The sequence below is a fragment of the Chiloscyllium plagiosum genome, unplaced genomic scaffold (assembly GCF_037043375.1).
Source record: "Chiloscyllium plagiosum isolate Xiang-an unplaced genomic scaffold, Cpla_swu_hap1 HiC_scaffold_12, whole genome shotgun sequence".
In the NCBI taxonomy this organism is placed as follows: domain Eukaryota; kingdom Metazoa; phylum Chordata; class Chondrichthyes; order Orectolobiformes; family Hemiscylliidae; genus Chiloscyllium; species Chiloscyllium plagiosum.
The window spans coordinates 90,361,330-90,388,217 of record NW_028270150.1 but is presented as its reverse complement, the minus strand read 5'-3'; the positions used below and the strand labels follow the sequence as shown (position 1 = coordinate 90,388,217).

Sequence of the window (26,888 nt, the reverse complement as noted above, 5' to 3'; positions counted from 1 at the left end):
CTAGTTTGGAATGCCAGGTTTCTGTTCTCCACTGAAATTATAAACTGCAACCCACATGCTGGAATGCCCTTAAGCAAACTGCAGGTTAAGAGATGCAAAGTAGGTTTAATAAAGTGTACATCTTGAGAAATTAGCAGAATTTTGGAATTTTATCTTAAACAGGCTGAAGACTGAACTTCATATTTATGGCAGATGGAGTCCATTTAATTCATTATATCTATGATGCTCAAAGAGCAGCCATCCCACCCAATCCTACATCAGCTCTGTACCACAAGGACAATGTATGTTAAAAAGCTATTTTATCAGCTTGATTTCCTTATGGTTCTCCTGAGCAGAATAAACCAAACTTCAATTCTTGAGTCCGTTCCATTAAGCAGAAGCTTCCTGGTTACAGACCTGTATTGAGGGAAACGTGGGCTATTCACATTAAAATTAATCTCCCCTTTAACCTGTTAGAAACCAACAAAATCTCTCCACAGCTAACATTAGCACTGGCAACATCATGTGCCCTAACCCATTCCAATGGACAAATATATGATACATAAGAACCATGCACAGTACTTCAGTGGCTAATATTGTACACCTGCAGCAACAGGATTGTGGAGATATTACAAGTAGAAAATCCTTTATCGGAACATCCAAAAACCAAGCAGGTCAGAAATCCGGAGGTTTTGTGTGAAGTTTTTTCTCGTTAACAAGGTTGTTTGGCGAGAAACAGTTAATCCAAGTTGACACCCCAATGTGTCTCACTCAGAAGTGACAAGGGGGCATGGCTAAGCACCGACAGGACTGGGGTTTCTGAATGCCACCAAGTCATCACCCAATGAGTGTCACTCATGTTACATGGGGGCATGGCTAAGCACATTCTTACAAGCCTGTGCCAGAGAGATAGTTTAATGGTGAAATTTTTTAACAATCACTTATTCTAAAAATAAAAATTCCAAATTCTGAAAAAACAGCTGGCCTCGAGCATTTGGATAAAGGATCTTCTACCTCTATTGGCCTCAAATCAAGTAAAAGATTGTATTGTTAAAGCAAAACCTATGGCTTGCTAGAAATGGTATTAAAAGCCATTTTATCTCATCTCAAATTCAGAGCCCTTGGGCTTCTAAAGTACGAACCAGCAAGCAAAGGATCAATTTCTTCAGCAGTGTGAAAACAAACCCTTCAACCCAACAGGTCCACAGTGACCCTCTGAAGAGTAACCATCCCAGATGCATTCCCCAACCCTAATACTCTACATTATCCCTGACTAACACCTAACCGACACATCCCTGAACACTATGGACAATTTAACAGAGCCAATTCACCTAACTGACATCTGAACTGCAGGAAGAAACCACAGCACCTGGATAAAACCCACTGATATGGGAAGAAGGTGCAAACTCCACACAGTTGCCTAGGTTGGAATCAAACCGGTTCCTGGCACTGAGGCAGCAGTGCTAACCACTGAACCACTATGCTGCCCTGTACACATTTTCTGAACAAACTCCTGCCAAAGGGAAAGCAGCCAGCCACAAAATTATGTCACAAAAGAAATCAAATCACATTCTATACCAATTCTGTTATAATTGGCTTTCAGCTCTTTAAATAAGCAGCTTTTAAAACAGACTCAAAACTCATTAAAATGTAGGTAGTCATGTCAGGATGTACACACCTCATTACCTGCAGATCAATGTACAAGGCTGGCTCTGGATGCATCTGCTCTGATCATGTGGTAGCTATTCCCCCAAAGATGAAATGATTTTGTATACTTAACATGCCTCCAGATGGTACATACTTACCCTTCCCTCTGCCATTGTACCACAAATGAGCTAGTATCTCCAATATTTGCTCAGATCAACGCAAATCAGAAATTTAGGTGATTAATGCACTTTATTACAACTTAAATTTTAAAACAATGCTTCCACTTCTGATCATTAATCAGCTCGGTGATACAAGTCCAACTTTATTGCAGGGAAAATGATGAGCAGCAGGCCATTATGATCGATGAATTCAACATGATGAACTGCAGGCAGCAGTGTTACTGCAAGAAACCAGAAATCCATGTAAGTATGCATGATATTACAGGAGTCTACAACTGAGTGAGGATTCATAATATGTGCTACTAATAGCTTCAATTTCCTGGAAACATGTAAAACATTCAACAAATATGTTCACCCTTATTCAATCTGAATTGTCACGGGAAAGCAAACAGATAGTGAATGGGAGACATTTTATTTTGCATCTATTTGCAAACCAAAAAGTCTGTTTTCTTTCTGGTCTATCAGTAGATGCATGTTACTGAAATGGAGCTGACACTGGGGTAAAGGCTGCAAGTCCAAACTAGATAGGATAACTTCACACAGATTCATGAACAGATATATTATTCAAGGCTTGAGATAGGAGATAAAGATAAAAATGCAATGTAAGTCAGCACTATTGTAGCTATCAAAAAGTGATTTTAAACTGGATTCCAGTTTGAGTATAACAAATCAGGATAGCCAATTAATGAAACATACAATCTCCAGATAACAATTCAAATGTTTATTTCTCAGTCTTGGCTACAAGTTATTATATTAAGAATGCTTGAATGGCACACATTGATAATAGTTATCAAATGGGAGAAAGTGACTGGAGATCAGTTGAAAACTGTGGGACTAGAAGCACCTGCTGTGCTTTTCCAGTGCCACACTGATTCTAGTTATCAAGTGGGCGACTTATTCTGTTACAAGGATCAAGTCAGAGGTTAATCTGATCACAGTAAAATATCTACCATGAAGTGAGATAAACTCTTCCCAGCCTCTTACACACAACTAAAATTCAAAGACTCCAATGCTAATTGACTCATGGCAAGGTAGTCACCCAATGATGCCCAATTTACAGAATTAACTCAATCTATTCAAATTTAAATCACTAAGCTACACTTCACATTTAATTATAGATGAACAAATCAAAACTTCAGTTCAAGTCTGCATTGCCATTACATAGGAATACCTGATCTGACATTCCAGATGCCCACTCCTCCCATAACCCTTGATTGTCCTAATGATCAAGAATCTCAATATACACAAGAACTCTGTCCCCACAGGACCCAGTAACAAGAAGTTCCACGGATTCTCATTACTCAATTCCTGTCCTAATATCAACATCACCTTTTAGCAACGAAGATGTTAGGTTAACTACAACTAAATATAGCCAACATCCCTGCAACTACATTTCAGGATCCTAGGATACAAGCCATCAGGGACGTATCTGCCTTTGCCCCAATTTCTAGGTTCCCTATAACTTTCTCTCCTCTCCCCCCCCACCCCAGGTCCAATTGTACTGAAGCACTCTCTTTGCTGTACATTACACCAATGTGGGGATCATCTGAACTATCTACTTCCTATATTCACACCCAAATCATTTGTTTGGGTCACAAAAAGCAGCAGACTAACACCAATCCTTGCAGCACTCCACTGATCACAGGCCCCCAGTCCAAAAAGCAACTTTCACCACCTTCAACCTCAAGCCAGTAACTTGTCCAATTGGCAAGTTCTCCCTTTACTCCTCACTACTTTGCACAGTTCATTATATTTCTTCTCCTTTGCTGGATTCGGAATTTATCCAAGTCCTCAGGTCTATCATTGACTTTGGCCTCCTTGTATGCTTTACATTTTCCTTCACTTGGTTAGCTATGGTCAAAAAATCCCCCCTCGCTTTTTGCCCAAAGTCATGAATTACTTCAATACCTGCCACTGCTCATCTTTCCTCCTAATCTACACACCTAAAGTTCACATTTATTAAACCTCTCCCATTACTGGATCCACAACAGTCTGTTCCCTGGTGGGCCTCAATATTGCTCCAGGAAACTATCCTTTAGTGTCATTTATAGAGGTGTCAAAGCTAATTGTTCTAAACTTGACTGACCCAATCACCCATAATTACTGCTCTCTTTACATCTGCTTATTCATAATTTATACCATTTCCTACAGTGTACCTACTGTTTGAGAGTCTATACTCTTGCTGTTATTTTCCTCCATTCAAAGACAGGACATCAGCTTGATAATCTCAACTGGCCTCATTTCTCTTCTCTCCTGTCTTTCCAAAAGATAGACTATATCTGAATGTCAAATTCCAGTTGTGATTCCCCGAACCAGGGCTCTCCAAAGGCTTTGTCAGATCCATTTACCTTTATTTGCACTGCCAGCTCATCTTTCTTCAAATGCTTTGTGCATTCGGCAAGCCTGAAGGATTTGTATCCTATTTTAATCATGTCTTCTTTCAATGAAGGACTGCCACTTACCCAGGACGACAATGTCTACCATTTGTGCCTTGCCAACTTCTTTCCCTTGCCAGCTGTAGTGATTGTAACAAGGTCAGCCAGATGGACCTCAATAAGAATTCCAAAACAACCAGATTTTCAGCCTCAATCAGGGAGGCTTCTATTCACTCAACTGGCTCTGAGGAAGCTAAATCAGTGCCAAACATTTTTCACATGAAGATAAAGGGTGAGAGGATCTGAGGAGTTATTTCAGTGGCAATGAGAAAAGCATGCTCCTGGACAAAATAATTTGCAACTGTCATTTTTGAATTGGGATAAGCACTTCTGACATCATGCTGTGATTTGCAAAGCTCAACTTATTCAATCCTGAAGACTGGCCCAGTATGAGGACAGAATAAATTATTCTTCCAAGCTTAATGACATTGGGCAGATGAAGCAAGTTGACAGCTTGCAGACCTGCCGCTCTGTTATCCAATTGCAGCCTCTTAGAAGCAACTGGTTCAGTTATCACTGATTATAGCAAAATGCTCAGGCCAAAGCTGATGAGAAGTTGGTAGAAAGAAATTAAATTTTATTTGCTCAACATTTTCTCCACTAAAAAATGGCTGCTTGAATGAAGTACTAATCAAATACCTAGAACATTTTTAGGAAGGTACAGGGACTATCAAAGGCTACCTTAGCATGTTGAACAGGAAGCAATAGTGATTCTGCAAAACCTGCCCAGGGCCATTTTCCAGAGAGGAAAGCAAAGGAATCAAACAGTCCAATTTGCAGAATACACAGCACCTGTCATACTGATTTGTGAAGCCTAAATAGTCAGTTCGACTGGGGACTTTAAGCAAATGCTAAGCTGCCTTTCACAGCTGGGTAAATACCCAATCCCTTGCAGAGGATTTAAACACAAAGCTGACAGGGGCTGCCCTTCACGAAGCTGGACATGAGCCATGCGTATTTGCAACTGCAGATAAGGATTCTCAGAAGTATGCTACAGCATAGGAGACTGCCATTTCAGATATTGTCAGCCTGTGCAATTTCTCAGTTGAGAACATTTTACAAGATTGCACGAGGTCACCATTTACCTAAATGACATGCTAACAGGGAAAACCAGTAAAAAGCACTTTGAGAACTTGGAGATAAGATAATCCTTAACATATTTCTCCCAAGAAAGTATACATCTCAAGGGGCAAAAAAAGTGTTCCATGCACCCCCAAAGTGACTTACTTGGGCTAGAAGACAGACCGGTTACATTCGTTAAGTTGGAGATAGTAAGGAGAGCAGATGCTGCAAAGTCAGTCAATAAAGTGTGGAGCTGGAAAAAGCACAGCCAGCCAAACAGCAGAGGAGCAGGGAAGTCTAGGTTTAAGGTTGCAACCCGATGAAAGGTTCCAACATGTTCAACACCACTGCCCCTGACACTGCTTAACCTGATCTCCTTTTCCCACTATATTCATTAGAAAATAAAGAGAGACAGTCAGAGGGGCCCTCGCTTCAGTGTCTGTACTGGAGTTAGGCCTTTCCTTGGGCTGGTGAACTATTACAGAAAAATCATCATAACCTGGCCTCCATCCAAGCACCTTTGCATCAACTCCAAGGCCAAGTCTTTGACTTAGGCAAAGTGAAGAAAAAGTTATCAGCCTCTAAAGGTGTTAGCACACTATGATCACAATCGATCTAGTATTGATATGAGAGACCTCCCTGCATGGCTCATAGGTAGCCCAAAGAAGAATGCCCAATAGCAGCTTCATCCAGGATTAGGCTAATGCAGAACATAGAGACACCAGGATAGGAAGAAAGCTTTTGCAGTTATATTTGGAGCCAGGAAATTCTAATACCTTTAAACAAATTTATAAACCACAAACCCCTGTAGGTGCACTTAAAGAGAACAAGGCAGTGCCTCCCATGGCTTCAGGCCAAATTCAGCAATGGGCTCTAATACTAGGTACATATAATTGCAAGTTGAAACACGATCCAGGAGGTGGTGGTCATGTAGCTTTGAGCCACCTTCTGCTGGCAGATACACCACTGGTGGCAAGAGTCTGTATCAGTTTTAACATTTGAGACATTTCCATTCACAATTGACAATATCAAACTGTGGACACAAATATATGGTCCTAGCAAAACTTAAACAGCTGGAGGAGAAACCAAACAACTGTCACAGAACCAAAATCTTTTTGGACCTGGAGAGATGAAATCACAGCATATTGAAAGCAACAATGAACAAAGATCACCACCAGATCCTGACTGAACTCAAGCAGGGGTTGATGTTGGTGAGGCAGTGCGTGGCAAGACTGGATGCAGAAATCACTGCATTAATGGGGCAGTGCCCAAAGTGCCAACAAAACTGCCAGCAGCATCCACACATTTGTGGGAATGGAAAGGTAAGCCCTGGACTTTATTACACATCAACTATGTTGGTCTTTCAAGGCTTCAATGTTCTTAGTCATTGTGGACACAGCATTTGAACATGTATAGAGTTCAATCATCAAACACAGGAACAATAGAAAAAGTCAAATTGTATTTGTCATACAAAGACAGCTCCATACTATCCATCATCCAATGATCTGGCAGAAAGCAGTTCAAACTATGAAGGCGGCAAGAGACAGCCTACAGCTTCAGCAGGTAACAAATAGTTCCAGTTTCTATTTGACTATGGGACCACACCTCATGCAACTTCAGGGATTGCTCCAGAGTTGGAGCAAAGTGTTCTATTAGGAAGTTAAATCTTCTTTTCCTGGGGACATGGTGGGTGGCAGAGTCAACTGGAATCAGGAACACCAATGCCAGACAAGACTTTGCTAAGAGACAGCTTACTTAAAGAGAATGTTTGGTAAAGAAACCACTAGATAGTCCTGCATGGTTAAAGGGAGGTTAGGTCCAGTGATGTACAAAATCCTGGTGAACATGACAGTCTTGAACAAACATGTGCACCATATGAAAGCTGCAAGCTCAGTGCAGGAGCAAAACATACCAAGCTCCTCAGCTATCTTCCCAACTGTTCTGGAACCAGTGCGCTTTCCCTCAGTCAAGCATTGAAGAGAGCTCAGATGGACATGGTAGTATCACAGCCTCAACATCTTTGCCAAACAAAAAATGGAATTCAGGCAACAGTGGCTAGCACCGTAGCCTCAGGCTCAGGGACCTGGTTTGATTCCAGCCTTGAGCATATGTCAGTGTGGAGTTTGCACATTCTCCCTGTGTCTGTGTGGGTTTCCTCTGGGTGCTCAGGTTTCTCCCACAGTCCAAAGATGTGCAGGTCAGATGGATGGGCCATGCTAAATTGCCCAGTGTTAGGCGCATTAGTCAGAGGGAAACGGTGTGGGAGGGTTACGTTTCAGAGGGTCGGTGTGGACTTGTTGGACTGAAGGGCCTGTTTACAAACTGTAGGGATTCTAACCAAAAGATTTGGGATGCTCCAGAACAAAAAGGCAAGCTACTGCGCATTACACATTGCCCATATCAGAGGCAGAGCTGGAAGAACCAAACCTAGTGCACAAGCATGCCAGGAGGAGCCACATAATAAAAGCTTAAGTCCTCTGACTCTGGGAGGGATGTAGTGATTGTAATAATGTCAGCCAGGTGGACATCAACGAATTCCCTGATTAGGGCTGTTAATGTGATCCAGACAGCCCCCAGTCAAAATAATATCAAAAGCTCTTCATTCAGAGCAGGCTCTGAAGAGGCTTGATCAATGTCAAGGCGTTTCCATGTGTAAATAAAGGGTGACTTGTTGAAAGGATACCAGCTTTAGTTACTTCATCACCCTGCTTAGGTTCCCACAACCTGCCACTATTTTAAACCTAGTAAGGCACACTAATAAATACTTGCCAGAGGACTGTCCCTGACCTGCCCATGTGTAACAGTTCCACCGCCAAGATACCCAGTAACAATGTCCCTGAAACCCTGTACCTCACGATCGCTCGAGCTATGTATTGAAATGATCTGACGACTGAATATACTGTTTCCACTGATTAGTTTCAATAAATCTTCAACTGTGAGGTAAAGTATCAATTAAGGGTAATTTACTCCCAACAGAACATGAAATTCATCTTTAGGGCTCAAATGTGCCCTCCCATTTCGATAGGTTTCACAGCATGGTAATTGTGCTGGCCATGTTAGATCAACCTGGCGAGATCAACACCAACAAAACAGATCACTCCACATTCTCAACCAAATTTAATATTTTAAAAGATCCTTCATTGCAGGCCCTTTTTGTTTATACCTGGTGTAAATCTGTTGATTCTTAGCTGCAGAACTCAACCAAATCAAAACATTTATTCAATTAAAAGCTGCGCAGCATCAAGAAACTTACACATTTTTCAATTTCCAAACCATCCTTGAAGAAAAGCATGTACGGAGTAATACCATCTTCACGATAGTTTAACAATCCAATCATGCCATCACTGTTCAGGCTTTCACCTAGAAAAAGCTGAGAACATTCCCAAATTCAGTACTAAGATTCTCCAACAACAAAATGTTGCCTATTATAAATGGCCAGACAATACTTTAGCTTCAATTCTCATACATGATCTCCCAACCACATGTGTCTATGACAGCAGAAACGTAGCTCCTTATTCATCATATTACGTGCAAATTTTAACATTTGCAAACATTGGCTTACTTGGTCATTGAACAGACCATAATTAATCCCTAGTTCTAAGGGATTGAAAAGGAGCTCTTTATAGCTTAGTCATAATATTTTCATGCCTGGATCAGAAGACCCATGTTCAAAGTCCCAGCTGCTCCAGTAGTTAATCATAACATATCTGGACAGATTGATTAAAATTACACATTCCCACAGATAACATTTATCAGGTAGTTAGCACAAGTTCAGGCATTAATTTCTACTTTTATAATACAATTAGAAGTTACCTGATAGTCTACAAAATTGTTTAGAATCTCTGAAATAACTTTCTGGGCATTTTCTGTAAAAGTCTTCACTTCATCTGGATTTCGCTCCTGTACTCTGTTTCTCAGTCTGAAAATTAACAAATACATGTTAGACTTGCCTTGTGTTAACATGGAAATGTGTCATATCCAGATCACGTTCTTGGCTTTAATGAAAGTCACAATTCCTGAAATACTAGCATTTCACTATGACAATGGGATAATTAATTCATCATGTTCCTGGAGTGACCTTTATTGCTATCCAACATTTCCTACTATTCAAAAACCACTGATTTCCAGGAAGTTAAGTAACCTAAAGCCTCAAGAAAGTGAATTAGAGGTTAGGCATGCTTCAAAAAGGAATCCACTTCACCTGGGTCAAAAGCAGCTGAGAAGCAAATCAACTATCATCTCCTAAACAACGATCCAATCTCAGTGCTTAAAACCTTCACCCACAACTAAAGGATTTGATCACAGATCTAGATATTCCCAAGTTTAAATCACTAAAATTTTGGCACAATTCTAATCTTAGAACAATGCAGACATGAGCCAGTATCAAGTCCGTTGAAATGTCAGGCTTAATACTACACAGATCATGGGAGGCGTTTAAGAGAATTCAACATGAAACAAGTATGATTACCACACTAGAGCAACAAAGTGCCAGGAAAAAAAAAAAGGGCATTCAGGCCAAGTTTACAGATGATACAAATATAGGTGGACGGACAAGTAGTATTGAAGAGGCTGCCAAATGATTAGACTGGTTAGGAGTGTTGGTAAAGTGACAGATGAAATACAATGTGAGAAACTGAAGTCATTCAATTTGATTGAAGAGTTAAGGCATGGACTATTTTCTAAATGGAAAGAAAATGAAAAATCTGAAGTGCAAAGGATCTTGGGAGATCTAATTCAGGTTTCTGAAGGTAAACGTGCAGGTTGCGTCAGTAGTTAAGGCAGCAAGTACAATGTTGGCATTTATTTTGAGTGTTGAAAAGTGGAGTGCTGGAAAAGCACAGCAGGCCAGGCAGCACACTTTTCAACTCTGGACTCCAGCATCTGCAGTCCTCATTTTCTCAATTTATTTGGAGTAGACAAGAATATAAAAGCAGTGATGAATTTCAGAGGGTTTATAAGGGCCTGGTCATACCAAATTTAGAATATATGAGCAATTTTGCATCCATGCCTCCATAAAGATACATGGCCCAGGAGAAGAATGATCCCAACAATGAAAGGCCTAACATGAGCAAAGTTTAAGGACTATGACCATACTTAATGGAGTTTAGAAGGATTGAGAGTCGGGGAAATCTGATTGGAACATGGCCTGGACAGAGTGGATGCTGGGAAGAGGTTTTCATTGGCAGGTGAAGAGGACCCAAGGGCACAGTCTTAAAGTAAGGGAAGACCTTTCATAATGAAGAAAAGGGGAATTCATTGCCACAGAAGGCTAAGGCCAGGTCAAGTTTATTTAAAGCAGACATAGATAAGCTCTTGATTGTGAGGTGACTCAAGTTTACTGGAAGAAAACAGGAAAAATAGGGTTGAAGAACCTATCAGCCACCATTAAATAATGAAGACTTGATGGGCTGCATGACCTAATTTCTGCACCTATGTTTTAATGTCTAAAAAGAATGACAAGGTAAAATTGATAAGTAGCAGACAGTACAGAAAACAAAACGCAGAGTGAAAGAAGCTTGCAAATGATCAAAACCAACAAAGCTTCCTGTTACAGCAAGAATCAATAACTTAAAAGGTGACATGAGCAGCTTGCCAATGAAATTTAGAAAATTCACACTGACCAAAGTCTTTGCATCAATACTTATAGTAGAGGAACAGACCAGCATATGCACAATCCCAAGCAAATTGAATCAGACACATGCACTCACTGAAATTAATGTTAAAGAAGGCAATGAGGGATGATAAACTTCCGAGATGAGAAGGTTTTCACCTCAGTGCTGAGTTGAAACTATCAATGCCAACAGAAAGGTTCCTAAATCCCCTCAATTTGTCAACTATTCCTTTAGATTAGAAAGTGACAAATTCCTTCCCACTTTAGAACATGGAACAATACAGCATAGTACAGGTTCTTCAGCCCATGATATTGTGCCTAGCCATCCATGTGCTTGTCCAGCAATCACAATGTCTCCAACTATCACCACTGGCAGAGCATTCCATGCACCCATCACTCTGCAAAAAAACCAACCTTTAACATCTCCTATACCTTCCTCCAATCACCTTAAAATGGTGACCTCGAAAAGCTATTTCTGCCCTTGGGAAAGTCTCTGGCTATCTAAACTATGCCTCTTATTACCATGTACAACTCTATCAAGTCACCTCTTCTCAGTGTGAAAAGCCCTATCTCACTCAACTTCTCTTGATAGGAGAAACCCTCCAATCCAAGCTGCATCCTAGTAAATTTCCTCTGCACACTCTAAAGCATCTAAATCCTTCCTATAATGAGGTAACCAGAACTGGACAATATTTCAATTGTGGTCTAACCAGGATTTTATAGTTACAGTTAAAAACTTTACAGCTCAAACTCAATACCCCTGTTAATGAAAGCCACATCTTAAATCTATTAACTTGGGTGGCAATTTTGAGGAATCTACGTACATGGACCCAAGATTCTGCTTTTCCTCCACACACAGCAGGACTATAGAAGTATAGAATGCCTACAGTGTGGAAACAGCCCATTTGGTCCACATAGTCCCTTCAAAGAGTAACCCACCCAAACTCATTGCCCCTACCCTGTATTTACCCCTGACTAATGCACTCAACCACACATCCCTGAACAGCTCAGGCAATTTAACATGCCAACTCACCTAATGTGCACATTTTTTGACTATGAGAGGAAACCAAAACACCCAGAGGAAACCCACAGACATTGAGAACTGCACACAGGTGACAGAGGCTGAAATCAAACCCAGGTCCTTGGCACGGTGAAGCAGCAGTGCTATCCACTGAGCCACCATGTCACCCAGTCACCCAATCAGGAAACAAATTTACTGTAACTGAACGTTCTGTTACTTCAACTTAGTTCAACAGAAAAAATTAGGACCAGCATACTCAAAAATGATCAGAAAGGATTAAGGGAATATGATCCCTCATATTAAGAGACTGAGGCACAAGGTGATGAAGGTGATGTTTCAGCTACACAAAGTTTTGGTTAGAACATATTGTTGACCCAAGACCAGTTGCATGCACCAGATCTTAGCCCCAGAGAATGCAGCATATCTTTGCAGAACGTTACCCAGCTCCCAGGATTAGATATGCTCAATTGATTCCTGGGTTGAGGGTCTGAGAAAATTGAACATTCAGGCTTGGAACATGTGACCATATTGAACCCTACAATGTAGGAGATTGAAACAACCCAAGCATATTGTATTGGCATGCAAACAGAAAGAGGCAGCATGGGTTCCGTTGGGGACAAACTGGTGCATACTTAGAAGGACAAGACTAGAGAGTAACTCGGTATTTAGAATTCATCTTTACAAAGGAAGATGCTGAGAAAATATTACAACAGAAAAAAGAAAAGTTAGCTTCCATCAATCAAAGCCTTCTCATGTTCTTCCTGCCCTGTCAGCTTAATTATTTCTTGAAGAGTTAGAATCAAAGGCCACTGCTAGGAAAGTTAACTCCCCACATATGCTTCAAGTTTTTCCAGCTTTTCATCTTTGTATCAAAGATCAAGTGTGCTTTGCACGATGTAAGTTGCCTGGTCTGGATTTATATGACATTACAGTGTAGTTGCCAGCTCCCCTAGTGGTGACATTCACTTAAGATCAGTATTACATCTTTGAACACAATGGGCAAAACACAATGAGCTGAGGAAGGAGAAAAAACACATTGCAGCACCTGATAATCACCTGAAACTCACTGCCCACAAGGGAAGTGGAAACAAAATTTCAAACAAACTGGGACAGCACTTGGAGAAATTTACAGGAATAAGGAAATTGATTGGTCTGCACACTAGAGAGCAAGCACAGATCCAACGGAGCAAACACTTTATATTAAACAGAATTTAGCCCTAAACCTGTGCCCTCTAGTACTGGACGCCCCGACAACTAAGGTCACCCCTCAGCCTCCAACACTCCAGGGAAAACAGTCCCAGCCTGTTCAACCTCTCCCTATAGCTCAGATCCTCCAACCCAGACAACATCCTTGTAAATCTTTTTTGAACCCTTTCACGTTTCACAACATCTTTCCGATAAGGAGACCAGAATTGCACGCAATATTCCAACAGTGGCCTAACCAATGTCCTGTACAGCCGCAACTTGACCTCCCAACTCCTGTACTCAATACTGACCAATAAAGGAAAGCATATCAAATGCCTTCTTCACTATCCTATCTACCTGCGACTCCACTTTCAGGGAGCTATGAACCTGCAATCCAAGGTCCCTTTGTTCAGCAACACTCCCTAGGACCTTACCTCTAAGTGTACAGGTCCTGCTAAGATTTGCTTTCCCAAAATGCAGCACCTCGCATGTATCTGAATTAAGCTCCATCTGCACTTCTCAGCCCATTGGCCCATCTGGTCAAGATCTTGCTGTAATGGGAGGTAACCTTCTTCACTGTCCACTACACCTCCAATTTTGGTGTCATTTGCACCAAACTTACTAACTGTACCTCTTATGCTCGCATCCAAATCATTTAAGTGACAAAAAGTAGGGGACCCAGCACTGATCTTTGTGGCACTCCACTGGTCACAGGCCTTCAGTCTGAAAAACAACCCTCCACCATCACCCTCTGTCTTCTACCTTGAGCCAGTTCTGTATCCAAATGGAGAGTTCTCCCTGTATTCCATGAGATCTAACCTTGCTAACCAGTCTCCCATGGGGAACCTTGTCAAACACCTTACTGAAGTCCATATAGATCACATCTACTGCTCCGCCCTCAATCCTTTGTTACTTCTTCAAAAAACTCAATCAACTTTGAAAGACATGATCTCCCACGCACAAAGCCATGTTGACTATCCTAATCAGTCCTTGCCTTTCCAAATACATGTACATCCTGTCCCTCAGGATTCCCTCCAACAACCTGCCCATCACAGACAGACTCACTGGTCTATAGTTCCCTGGCTTGTCTTTACCACCCTACTTAAACAGTGGCACCATATTAGCCAACCTCCAGTTATCCAAAACCTCACCTGAGTATTGATGATACAAATATCACTTCTCTAGCTTCCCAGAGTTCAGGGTACACCTGATAAGGTCCTGGGATTTTATCCACTTTTACCCATTTCAAGACATTCAGCACTTCCTCCTTTGTAATGTGGTCATTTTGCAAAATGTCACTATTTCCCTACATTCTATATCTTCCATATCCTTTTCCACAGTAATTACTGATGCAAAATACTCATTCAGTATCTCCCCAATTTTCTGCAGCTTCACACAATGGCCACCTTGCTGATCTTTGAAGGCGCCCTATTCTCTCCCTAGTTACCCTTTTGTCCTTAATGTATTTGTAAAAACCCTTTGGATTCTCCTTAATTCTATTTGCCAAAGCTATTTCATGTCCCCTTTTCGCCCTCCTGATTTCCCTCTCAAGTATACTCCTACTTCCTTTATACTCTAAAGATTCACTATCTATCCTGTCTATACCTTACATTTGCTTCTTTCTTTTTCTTAACCAAACCCTCAATTTCTTTAGTCATCCAGCATTCCCTTACCTACCAACCTTCCCTTTTACCCTGACAGGAATATACTTTCTCTGGATTCTCATTATCTCATTTCTGAAGGCTTCCATTTTCCAGCCGTCCCTTTACCTGCAAACATCTGTCCCCAATCAGCTTTCAAACGTTCTTGCCTAATACAGTCAAAACTGGCCCTTCTCCAATTTAAAACTTCAGCTTTTAGATCTGGTCTATCCTTTTCCATCATTATTTTAAATCTAAGAATTATGATCGCTGGCTCCAAAGTGCTCCCCCACTGACACCTCAGTCACCTGCCCTGCCTTATTTCCCAAAAGTAGGTCAAGTTTTGCACCTTCTCTAGAAGGTACATCCACATACTGAATCAGAAAATTGGCTTGTACACACTTAAGAAATTCCTCTCCATCTAAACCCCTCTATGGCAGTCCCAGTCTATGTTTGGAAAGTTAAAATCTCCTACCATAACTACTCTATTCTTACAGATAGCAGAGATCTCCTTACAAGTTTGTTTCTCAATTTCTGACTATTAGGGGGTCTATAATACAATCCCAATAAGGTGACCATCCCTTTCTTATTTCTCAGTTCCACCCAAATAACTTCCCTGGATGTATTTCCAGGAATATCCTCCCTTAGCACAGCTGCAATGCTATCCCTTATTAAAAGGCCACTCCCCCTCCTCTCTCACCTCCCTTTCTATCCTTCCTGTAGCATTTGTATCCTGGAATACTAAGCTGCCAGTCCTGCCCACCCCTAAGCCAAGTTTCTGAAATTGCTATGATATCCCAGTCCCATGTTCCTAACCATGCCCAGAGTTAATCTGCCTTCCCTGTTAGGCCCCTCACACTCAAATGCAGTTTAAATTTATTAGTCCTATCTTGTCCCTGTTTGACTTGCTTCTGTTCTCAACTGTACCAGTCTCAGACTGATCTCTTTCCTCACTATTTTCCTGATTCCCATTTCCTCCCCCACCCACTAGTTTAAGTCCTCCTGAGCAGCTCTAGCAAATCTCCTTGCCAGTACATTTGTCCCCTTCCAATTTAGGTGCAAGCAGTCCTTCCTGTACAGGTAACTTCTACCCCAAAAGAAATTCCAACGATTCAAAAGTGTGAATCCTTCTCACATACACTAGCTCCGCAGCCATGCATTTGTCTGCTCTATCCTCGTATTCCTGCCCTCGCTAGCTCGTAGCACCAAGAGTAATCCAGATATTACTACTAGAGGATCTCCTTTTTAAATTTCTGCCCAACTCTAATCTCCCATCAGAATCTCAACCTTTTCCCTTCCAACGTCATTGGCTCCAATGTGGACAATAATCTCTTGCTGACCCCTTGCTCCTGTGAGAACATTCTGCACCCGCTCTGACACATCCTTGATCCTGACACCATGGCCCAGAGATGTTCTGAGGCAGTCTGCAAGTAGGCGTTCTGTCTCCCTGTGTAGAGGGGACAGCATTGGGAACAATGGATATATTAAGTGACACGTGTGGAAGTGCAGGTAAAACTGATGGACGTGGAAGGCTCCTTTGGTGCCTTGGACAGAGTTGAGGGAAGGTGTGGGCACAGATTTTGCAATTCCTGCGGTGGCAGGGCATGGTGGGGGTGCATGGGCCTAAGGGAGTCAGAGGGAGTGGTTTTTATGAATATTTACAGGGGGTAAATATCTCTGGTAGTGGGGTCTATTAGTAGGTGGCAGAAATCAGAGGATGACGCAATGTATACAGAGGTTGGTGGGGTGTAAGGTGAGGACTAGGGGAGTTCTGTCTTGTTGGGGTTGACAGGGTGAGGTTTGAGGGTGGATGTGGAGAACACCAACCACGAGGGGGGAAATTGCAGCCTTTGAAGGAGCCATCTGGTGTGTTCTGTGGTGGAACTGGTCCTCCCAGGAAAATTGAATGTATGAAAGGTTGGTGAAAGATTAACTTGATGTTAATTGAACATTAGCAGCAATTCAGAATGACAGATTTTCTGTTCTACATTAGAAGGGAAAAAATGGGTATATGAAGTTATGTCATAAGGAAATCTGAATCCAGTGCAATCACAGTACAGGTATAAAGACATGATGCTCAAAGGACAGGTGAGAACCACCTTAGGTGAGATGCAAGCAGAATCAGTCACACTTATGCATTAAGGGAGGTAGACAGCATAAGCTCTAGTTATACTTGATAGATAGTTCATTTTAATACCAAAGGGGATAATCACAAATTAACAAGAGAAAAGCAACAGGATAAACATATTTGATCAGAAAAGCCAAGCTTATTACTCACTGTTTCATGTATCCCTTTATGTGTGTTCGATAGTCAGCTTTTGCAAGGCTGATTTCTTTAAGATTGTGATTTAAAACAATGTCAACACCACTGACAGTACTAGTTTCAGCCTGTTCAGTAGGACATTCTTGGGAAGCATTGCCACCAATTAAAGTGTCATCAATTGATCCTTCAGTTCTGGAAATGACCTTACAAAGGAAACAACAATTAACATATGGCTCCAGGATTCTACTAGTTTAGTGCTGCATAACCCCAAGGTCACAACGACAACCAACCCACTCAATGGTTGACATGGTCTGTTGCTGGCCCAATTTAACAGGTTGAGTGTAGTAGTAGGTTTTAACGAACTATCACTAGTTTAGCAACATGCTCTAGAAAGAAGAAATAAATACCCAGTTACAGAACACAGCCACTTTGTGCTGCTGGAAAGAGGTGGGGCTTGTCTGAACAGGCTAGGCAAAGCCCTTAGTCCTAGAGAGCAGTACAGGAGATCAACTTTGCCAGAACAGACAGGTTTGAGAGGGGACAAAGGAAATCTGGAGAATGCTTCCAGAGTAGAGTGGAGAGTGGCACCCATTAATGTATCAATGGCAGAATTCTTGATCAGCAAGGGAGTCAAGAGTAATTCAGAACAGGTAGAAGAGGTGGACACCAGCACCAGCTAAGTACAGAGTCAACAGAATGGAAGAGGAGCCAAATGGCCTACACCCAAGTCGTTAAATACTTGGAAAAAAATTCATTCATGGAACACCAACACTACTGGCTTGCATTTATTATCCATCCCTAATTACCCACAGGACAGTTACGAGTCAATGATATCACTAAAGGTCTGGAGTCACACAGACCAAACCAGGTAAGGATGGCAGATTTCCATACCTAAAGGGCACTAATTGAATCAGATGGATTCTTTCTCCCAATAACTGGGGAGAGCTTCATGACAATAGTTAATCTCATTTCCTGATTATTTTTGTTGAATTCAGAGTACCACTAGCTGGCGAAAGCTGGAGGCGAACGCAGACGCGGTAAAACGTATTTTACCTGGGTCTCTGTGGATGAATAACCGGAATTTGAGGGAGGGGGGGGGGGGAGAAGAGAAGAGAAGAGAAGGGGGGGGCTGCCCTGGACCCGGGGTCCACACCCTTCGCCCGTTGCCATGGAGACACTCAGTTACGTCACGACACACCGCACGCTCCCACCTCCCTCTCCCCGCAATGCGCGCGCCCCGGAGAGCTCGAGCCTCACCTTCCCCTCCACCTCGTATACGATGCCTCTGGCGCCTTCCTTGATCTTGTAGATATCGGAGAACATCTCGTCGCCTGTAAAGAGGTTGGGGGGTGGGCAAGAGAGAAAACGAAGAGCATTTTAAATTGCAGATCCTTCTTTCCTCTCTCTCCCTCCCTCCCCCTCCCTCTAGAGGAAGGGAGGGAGGGCACTCCCAACCCGAAGCCCTCACCCGTGCAATGCCATTTACGTCGCCTTCTGACGCAGGCCGGGGCAGGATGCCAAGGCCTAATCCGTCCAGGCTTTCCAGAACAATCGGAGGCTTCGCCGGCCGCGATCTCATCCCCTCTCGCTCGCCCCTCAGCAAACGTACACACGCCAATCCCTCGCATCGTAGGCGAGGGATACTATAGCAGCGGGAAGGGAGCGACAACCTTACCGGAGACGGCACACTTGTAAAGCTTCATGTCGATATGGCGTCGGCCGGCGACAGCCCAGCACCAAATAAACTGCAACCCGTTAGAAGGGGAGAAAGGGCGAGCCTGCTCACTGGCCGGCTTTATATATGCTGCGTCGCATGTGACGTCAACGTCACCTTACGTAACAATCACGCACGCACCCACGCTCCTATCCACGTGACGTGTACCATGGTGACTGCTATAGTATAGAATGTCCTCACTAAGACTTGCTGATAGTTAGTAATTATATAAGGGAGTTTGCTCATTAGGACCATTGTGTATATTCAGAACAGCATCTTTAAGTCTAGTTTAGATAGACTGCATTCTGTAGGGGTTCTTTGTGTTGTTTTGTGAAAAAAAATTTGTCTGTTTTAAAATCTAGTAGTCAATCTAACTTACTTCATCTGGGTAATTTTCACTGTACGCTTACTGAAACAAATTGCAAAGTTATAGTCTGGGCTACCTGCTTATGAATGGTTTGAGTAGTATGGCTTCATCCATTACATGTGAACAGCAAAAAAAAAGGTTACCTTAAATTACAACAGGATCTTGATCAGATGGGCTATGTGGCAAATGGAGTTTAAGTTAGATAAATGTGAGGTACTGCATTTTGCAAAAGGAAATTGGAGCAGGACCTATACACTTAACGGTAAGGTCCGAGTGAGTGTTGCTGAACAAAGAGACCTTGGAGGTTCGTAGCTCCTTGAAGTAGAGTCGCAGTTGGATAGGATAGTGAAGAAAGTGTTTGGTATGCTTTCCTTTACTGGTTGGAGTATAGGAGTTGGGAGGTCATATTGTGGCTGTATAGCACATTGGTTAGGCAACATTTGGATGCAATTGCATGCAATTCTAGTCTCTTTCCTATCAGAAGGATGTTGTGAAACTTTTATAAGGGTTCAGAAAAGATTTACAAGGATGTTGCCAGGGTTAGAGGATTTCAGCTGTAGGGAGAGGTTGAAAGGCTGGGGCTGTATTCCCTGAGCGTCAGAGGCTGAGGTTGACGTTATAGAGGTTTATAAAACCATGAGGGGCATACATCAGGTAAATTGACAAAGTCTTTTCTCTGGGGTGGGGGAGTCCAGAACTAGAGGGCACAGGTTTAGGGTGAGAGGGGAAAGATATAAAAGGCACTTAAAGAAAAACTTCTTCACAAAGAGGGTGGTACATGTATTTAGATTAGATTAGATTACAGTGTGGAAACAGGCCCTTCGACCCAACAAGTCCACACCGACCTGCCGAAGCGAAACCCACCCATACCCCTACATTTACCCCTTATCTAACACTACGGGCAATTTAGTATGGCCAATTCACCTGACCCTGCACATCTTTGGACTGTGGGAGGAAACCGGTAGAATGAGCTGTCTGAGGAAGTGGTGGAGGTTGGTACAATTACAACAAAAGGCATCTGGATAGGTATATGAATAGGGAGGGCTTAGCAGGGTATGGGTCAAGAGTGTAGTGCTAGAAAAGCACAGCAAGTCAGACAGCATTCGAGGAGCAGGAAAATCTACATTTCAGGCAAAAAGTTTTCATCAGGTGCGGATAGGTGGGAAAGATGATGAACAGGTGTCACAGGTCATGAGGGCAGTGCTGAGCTGGAAGGCTGGTACTGGGATAAGGTGGAGGGAGGGGAAATAAGGAAACTGGTAAAATCCACATTGATGCCATGGGGTTAGAAGGCAGAAGATGAGGCTTTCCTCCTCCAGGCATCAGGTGGTAAGGGAGTGGTAACGGATGCAGTAAATTATATTTGTGGAAGTGCAGATGAAATTTAGGCTCCTTTGGGAGGGGAGGGTGGGTTGTTGGGGGGGAATGTGGACTTGACGAGGTAGTCGCAGAGGGAATGGTCTTTATGGAAGACAGATAGGGGTGGGGATAGAAATATATCTGGTGGTGGGTTGGGTTTATAGGTGGCGGAAATAGCAGATGATGCAATGTATACGGAGGCTGGTAAGGTGGAAGGTGAGAACTGGAGGGTGCTGGCTTTGTTGCAGTTGAAGGGATGGGGTTTGAGGGCGGAGATGCGGGAAGTGGATGAGATGTGCTGGAGGACATCATCAACCACATGGGAAGGGAAACTGTGGTCTTTAAAGAAGGAGGCCATCTGGTGTGCTCTGTGGTGGAAATGGTGCTCCTGGGAGCAGATGCAGTGTAGGTGGAGGAATTGGGAAGAATGAATAGCATTTTTAAAGGAGGCAGGGTGGGAGGAGGTGTAATCCAGGTAGCTGTGGGAGTCACTGGGTTTGTAGAAAATGTCAGTGTTGACTCGGTCACCATTGATGGAGATAGAGAGGTCCAGGAAGGGGAAGGAGGTGTCTGAAATGATCCAGGTGAATTTAAGGTCGAGATGGAATGTGTTGGTGAAGCTGATGCACTGTTCAACCTCCTTGTGGGAGCACGAGGTGGCACTGATGCAGTCATCGATGTAGAGGAGGTTAAGGTGGAGAGTGGTGCTGGTGTAACTGTGGAAGATAGACTGTTCCACGTAACCGACAAAGAGACAGGCATAGCTGGGGCCCATGTGGGTGTCCATCACTACCCCTTTCGTTGTGGAGGAAGTGGGAGGATTCAAAGGAGAAATTATTAATGGTGTGGATCAGTTCAGCCAAACGAATGAGAGTGTCAGTGGAAGGGTACTGGTGGGGACGTCGGAAGAGGAAGAAACAGAGGGCTTAGAGGCCCTCGTCATGGCGGATGGAGGTGTAAAGGAATTGGATATCCATGGTGACGATCAGGTGTTGGGGGCCAGGGAAACCCCACCACCCCGTGGTCAAACTCTTCAATTCCCCCTCCCACTCTGCCAAGGACATGCAGGTCCTGGGCCTCCTCCATCACCACTCCCTTACCACCTGGAGGAAGAACACCTCATTTTGCGCCTCAGGACCCTCCAACCCTATAGCATCAATGTGGATTTCACCAGTTTCATTTTCCCTCCCTCCACCTTATCTCAGTTCCAACCTTCCAGCTCAGCACCGCCCTCATGACCTGTGCTACCTGTCCATCTTCCTTCCCACCTATCCACTCCACCTTCCCCTCTGACCTATCATCAGTACTCCTATGGTAAAAACAATGACTGCAGATGCTGGAAACCAGATTCTGGATCAGTGGTGCTGGAAGAGCACAGCAATTCAGGCAGCATCATTCCTGATGAAGGGGTTTTGCCCAAATGTCGATTTTTTTTTTTTCCCTGCTCCTTGGATGCTACCTGATCTGCTGTGCTTTTCCAGCACCACACTCTCGACTCTAATCTCCAGCATTTGCAGTGCTCACTTTCACCTTAGAGGGATATGGGACAAATGCTGTCAAATGGAACCAGATTATGTTGAGATATCTGGTCGGCATGGATGAGTTGGACCGTAGGATCTGTTTCCACGCTGTACATCTCTATGACTCCAACCCCACCACTTTCCCATATACCCCAGAGTGCCACCATAGAAACCAATTACTAAGGTAAAATTAAAATTGCAATGTCCTTCAGGTATCTCGCCAAATCTGAATCCATCTGCTATCCACATCTCCCACTCAACTGCTACTTGCAAGGATAAAAAATGACAGGTGAAACCTGCTACTCTATCCTCAACACTACTGGCACATTCTTTATTATTAGTGCCTCTATTCCCTAATTAGACAGAAAAATAATTATTCTTGGAATTGACTGTCTTAGAGGAATTAAGAATTATTGCATTTCGAACATTTGAATTTAGTCAATTGTTCTCTCAGGCTGCTCTTTGGAAAATAAAGCTAACTGGAACTTGAGCTTCCACACTACTGTCTGAGGTTTCAGACATAATTTCCTGAAGAACACTCACATTTTGTGGTGTTTTAATGAATGCGTGATGTAGCCAACAGGCTAAAGAAACAGATCTGAGCTTAGTCTTCCTGCCCTGTGGAGAATAAACTTTCTGTTTTAGAAATCAGATTGGATTTTTTGAGTATATTGTTCTATTTGATAAAAATCAGGAAATCTTGTGTCAAAAATTCTCCCAAACTCATTTACCGTAATTAATGAGACGGGCAAGTCAGAAAGTTAAAGCTGTTTTCAAATCATGAGGTTTGATGCTCAAGTTCAAGTATTTGTGAGGTACTCTGCCAAATCTAGAGCAGTGGGAACTCAAGGCCCAGACTGGGTATGGACGGCGCATGCACCTAGTCTGAAGTAAAAGTAGGCCTCACATCATGTGTGAAGAGAACAAACAGCTGAACGTTTTGGGTGTGGTACAATCATCAGATTTGGAAAATTAGTTAAGTTTAAAAAAAAAGGGAGGTACTTGTTTGTTACATTGAAAGATCCCTCCTCACAGTCCAAATCCAAGCAATTCATTTTTGGCCTGCAACAGTATTCCAACTGAGCTCAATACAAGAGTTGGGATGAGTTTACCTTCCTTCTGCATTTATTCTTCAATCCTTTGTTACTGTTAATGTTTTCTTAAAAGTGGGATGAAATAACTCCACAAAGACCAGTATCCCATCACCAAGCCATCTATTATTTACATGTGCATAGTAAATGAACCAGCTAACTCAGAGCTGGCTCTTAGAGTGAGGTCTCCTTGACACTCCTATTTATATCTGTCAGCCAGAGCTCAAAGGTTTGGCCAGATTAACAGACCCTTACAGGGGGCTCACTGAGATCCAGCTGACTGACCTCGTTTCAATCACTATATTGGAAATACAATACCATGGAGTGTTGGGAGACAGAAGAGTGCAGGATGCTGAATATTCAATGACATGCAGCACTATGTCCATGCTGTTGTCCTCTCCTGAGGCACCAACTCACTCCAACTTAAAGTAGTTCTATATCAGAACTGGACACATCCAGGGTTTTAGCCGAGAACTCTTTTGCTTTTTTTCAGGCATCAATAATCACGAGCATCAACAGCTCATTGAAACCAATGTCATTCCAGACCCCTTTTCCCCATTACTTTCCTCTGTCCCAATTCTTTCTGCTAATCTCACCCATCTACCTGACGAAGGAGCGGCGCTCCAAAAGCTTGTACTTCCAAATAAACCAGGACTATAACCTGGTATTGAGTGATGTTTAACTTTGCCCACCCCAGTCCAACATTGGCACCTCCACATACTCTTAGGAACTGACCTTTTCCTTTCTGGCACTGATCAATCTTCATCAAAGGCTTCAATATCATCCCCTTACGTTTTCATCTTCCAGCATAATGCTGACCTTTTCTTACATCACCTTTCAGTGATCTAACCTCCATAACTTTCTGGGCTAAAGAATTCCAGACATTCACAGACCTCTGGGAGAAGAAATTACTTTGCACCTCAGTTTCAAATGAGTGCCTCCTTATTATATAACTATATCCTCTTAGTTTGGAAACAGCTTCTCAACCCTGTCAAAACTCCTCAGAATCTTGTATGTTTCAATAAGATCACCCCTCATTCTTCTAAACTCTAATAAGTAAAAGTCTAATCTGACATAAAACAAAGAATCTGACCAGTTCTAACCTGTTGAGCATCCATGCTAAATCAATACCTTCATCCCAGAGATCAGCCTAGTCAGTCTCTTTTGAACTGCCTCCAATGCCAGTATATCCTGTTTTTAAATACTGGGACCAAAACTGTACACAGTACGCCATGTGTGGCCTCACTAACCCCCTGTACAATTATAATAAGACTTTGCTGTTTTTTAACTCCAATCCCCAAACGATAAAGACCAAAATTCAATTTGCCTTCTTAATTATCTAAGGCACTTGCATGCTAACTATTTTTTGTTTCATGCAGAAGGACACTCGGATTCAATTGTGTTTCACGTTTTTGGATTCTCTATTTAAATAATAGTTTGTCTTTTGATTCTTCCTGTAAAAATCACTTTCCTACATTATACTTATACTGCCAATTGTTTATTCACTCACAATTTATATCTTCTTCCAATTTCTTTATGACTCTACCACAGCATGTCCTCCCACTTACTTTTGTATCATCAGCCAATTTGCATATATTACTGTCCCCTCATTGAAGTCATTAATGTATATAGTAAATATCTGAGACCCGAGGACTGATCCTTGTGGCACTCCTTTAGTCTCATCTTTCCACCTGAAAATGACCTATTAATCTGGCTCTCTGTCTTCTGAGAGGTAACCAATTCTCAGCCCATTCATAATAATTCCCCCAATACCATGAGTTTTATTTTATTAACCCTGTTTTTCTCATCAACCTGTTCCGAGGGGTTACTACCGTGTGCAAATGACCTTTCAGGTGGCATAATAACAAATCCAAATACACTACATTTACCAGTTCCCTTTTGTCAAGTCTGCCTGTTACAGTCCTATAGGACTCGAGCAAATTTGTCACTTGTGATTTCTCTTTTCACAAAAACCACATTGATGATGTTTGATTATGTTAATCCCAACACTTCCACCACTGTTGATCTCGATGCCTATATTCTAGATGTTAATTCCATTGCTTGCTCCCAGCCACTCTGCTCTCTGTCCATGCTCCTGGCATTGTACCTGGTGTTGATCTTGAAGCTGCTCCCAGTGTCTCTACTCTCTGTATTGATCTATTGCTGCTCCTCATGTGTGTGGTCCCAGTGTTGGGATCTGATGCTGCTCCCAGTGTTGATTCTGATCTCTCTGCTCCTGGTTTTGGGACCTCTCCTCCCTGTTTATCCCAGTACCTCTGTTCCCAGTTATGGCGCTGATTCTAGCCTTTCTGACCTCACTGTCTCTGCCCCTGGGCCCAAACTTCCTGTGTTGATCTTGGTGTCTCTGATCCCAGACACTGATCTTAGACTGTGTTCCAGGCTCCCTCCTCCTCAGTTAATCCCAGTGTCTCTGATTCTTGCAGCAATCATAATTCTATTAGATTTTAAAAAGTGATGGAAAAGGATAGACCAGATCTAAAAGTTGAAATTCTAAATTGGAGAAAGGCCAATTTTGATGGTATTAGGCAAGAACTTTCAAAAGCTGATTGGGGGCAGATGTTTGCAGGTAAAGGGACATCTGGAAAATGGAAAGCCGTCAGAAATGAGATAAAGAGAATTCAGAGAAAGTATATTCCTGTTGGGGTGAAAGGAAAGGCTGCTGGGTATAGGGAATGCTGGAAGTCTAAAGAAATTGAGGGTTTGGTTAAAAAAAAGGAAGCATATGTCAGGTATAAACATGATAGATCGAGTGAATCCTTAAGAGAGTATCAAGGCAGTAGGAGTATACTTAAGAAGGAAATCGGGAGGGCAAAAAGGGGACATGAAATAGCTTTGGCAAATAGAATTAAGGAGGGTTTTTACAAATACATTAACGACAAAAGAGTAACTAGGGAGAGAATAGGGCCCCTCAAAGATCAGCAAGGTGGCCTTTGTGTGGAGCTGCAGAAAATGAGGGAAATACTAAACGAGTATTTTGCAACTGTATTTACTGTGGAAAAGGTTATGGAAGATATAGAAAGTAGGGAAATAGATGGTGACACCTTGCAAAATGTCCATATTACAGAGGAGGAAGTGCTGGATGTCTTGAAACGCATAAAGGTGGATAGATCCCCAGGACCTGATCAGGTGTACCCTAGAGCTCTGTGGGAAGCTAGAGAAGTGATTGCTGGGCCTCTTGCTGAGATATTTGTATCATCAATAGTCACAGGTGAGGTGCCAGAAGATTGGAGGTTGGCTAACGTGGTGCCACACTTGAAGAAGGGTAGTAAGGACAAGCCAGGGAACTATAGACCAGTGAGCCTGACGTCGATGGTGGGCAAGTTGTTGGAGGGAATCCTGAGGGACAGGATGTACATGTATTTGGAAAGGCAAGGACTGATTAGGGATAGTCAACATGGCTTTGTGTGTGGGAAATCATGTCTCACAAACATGATTGAGTTTTTTGAAGAAGTAACAGGATTGATGAGGACAGAGCAGTAGATGTGATCTATATGGACTTCAGTAAGGCGTTCGACAAGATTCCCCATGGGAGACTGGTTAGCAAGGTTAGATCTCATGGAATACAGGGAGAACTAGCCATTTGGATACAGAACTGGCTCAAAGGCAGAAAACAGAGGTTGGTCGTGGAGGGTTGTTTTTCAGATTGGAGGCCTGTGACCAGTGGAGTGCCACAAGGATCGGTGCTGGGTCCTTTACTTTTTGTCATTTATCTAAATGTTTTGGATGCGAGCATAAGAGGTACAGTTAGTAAGTTCGCAGCTGACACCAAAATTGGAGGTGTAGTGGACAGCGAA

General features: G+C 42.6%; 1 protein-coding gene and 1 non-coding gene across 2 annotated transcripts; both read right to left on the bottom strand.

Annotated features, from left to right (window-relative positions):
* Positions 1–1,856: 1,856 nt before the first annotated feature.
* tpt1 (tumor protein, translationally-controlled 1) lies at positions 1,857–18,839 on the bottom strand. Its single transcript, XM_043700323.2, has 6 exons — positions 18,698–18,839; positions 18,280–18,353; positions 17,038–17,225; positions 9,116–9,221; positions 8,556–8,672; positions 1,857–2,026 (listed from the first exon to the last, which is right to left on the bottom strand). Exons 1-6 carry the CDS (start codon positions 18,723–18,725, stop codon positions 2,024–2,026), a joined length of 516 nt encoding a protein of 171 aa, XP_043556258.1. The 5' UTR covers positions 18,726–18,839; the 3' UTR covers positions 1,857–2,023.
* Positions 2,151–2,279, bottom strand: LOC122555607 (small nucleolar RNA SNORA31). The gene has a single exon (XR_006313325.1). It is a non-coding gene; the product is annotated as a small nucleolar RNA SNORA31 (small nucleolar RNA).
* Positions 18,840–26,888: the final 8,049 nt, after the last annotated feature.

Coding starts and splice junctions, on each gene's coding strand:
- tpt1 (XM_043700323.2), bottom strand. CDS start 18,725: ATGAAGCTTTACAAGTGTGCCGTCTCCG. Junction 18,354..18,697: donor TTACAAGTGTGCCGTCTCCG/GTAAGGTTGTCG, acceptor ACCTCTTTACAG/GCGACGAGATGTTCTCCGAT. Junction 9,222..17,037: donor ATAAAGGGATACATGAAACA/GTGAGTAATAAG, acceptor GTTAATTTTCAG/ACTGAGAAACAGAGTACAGG.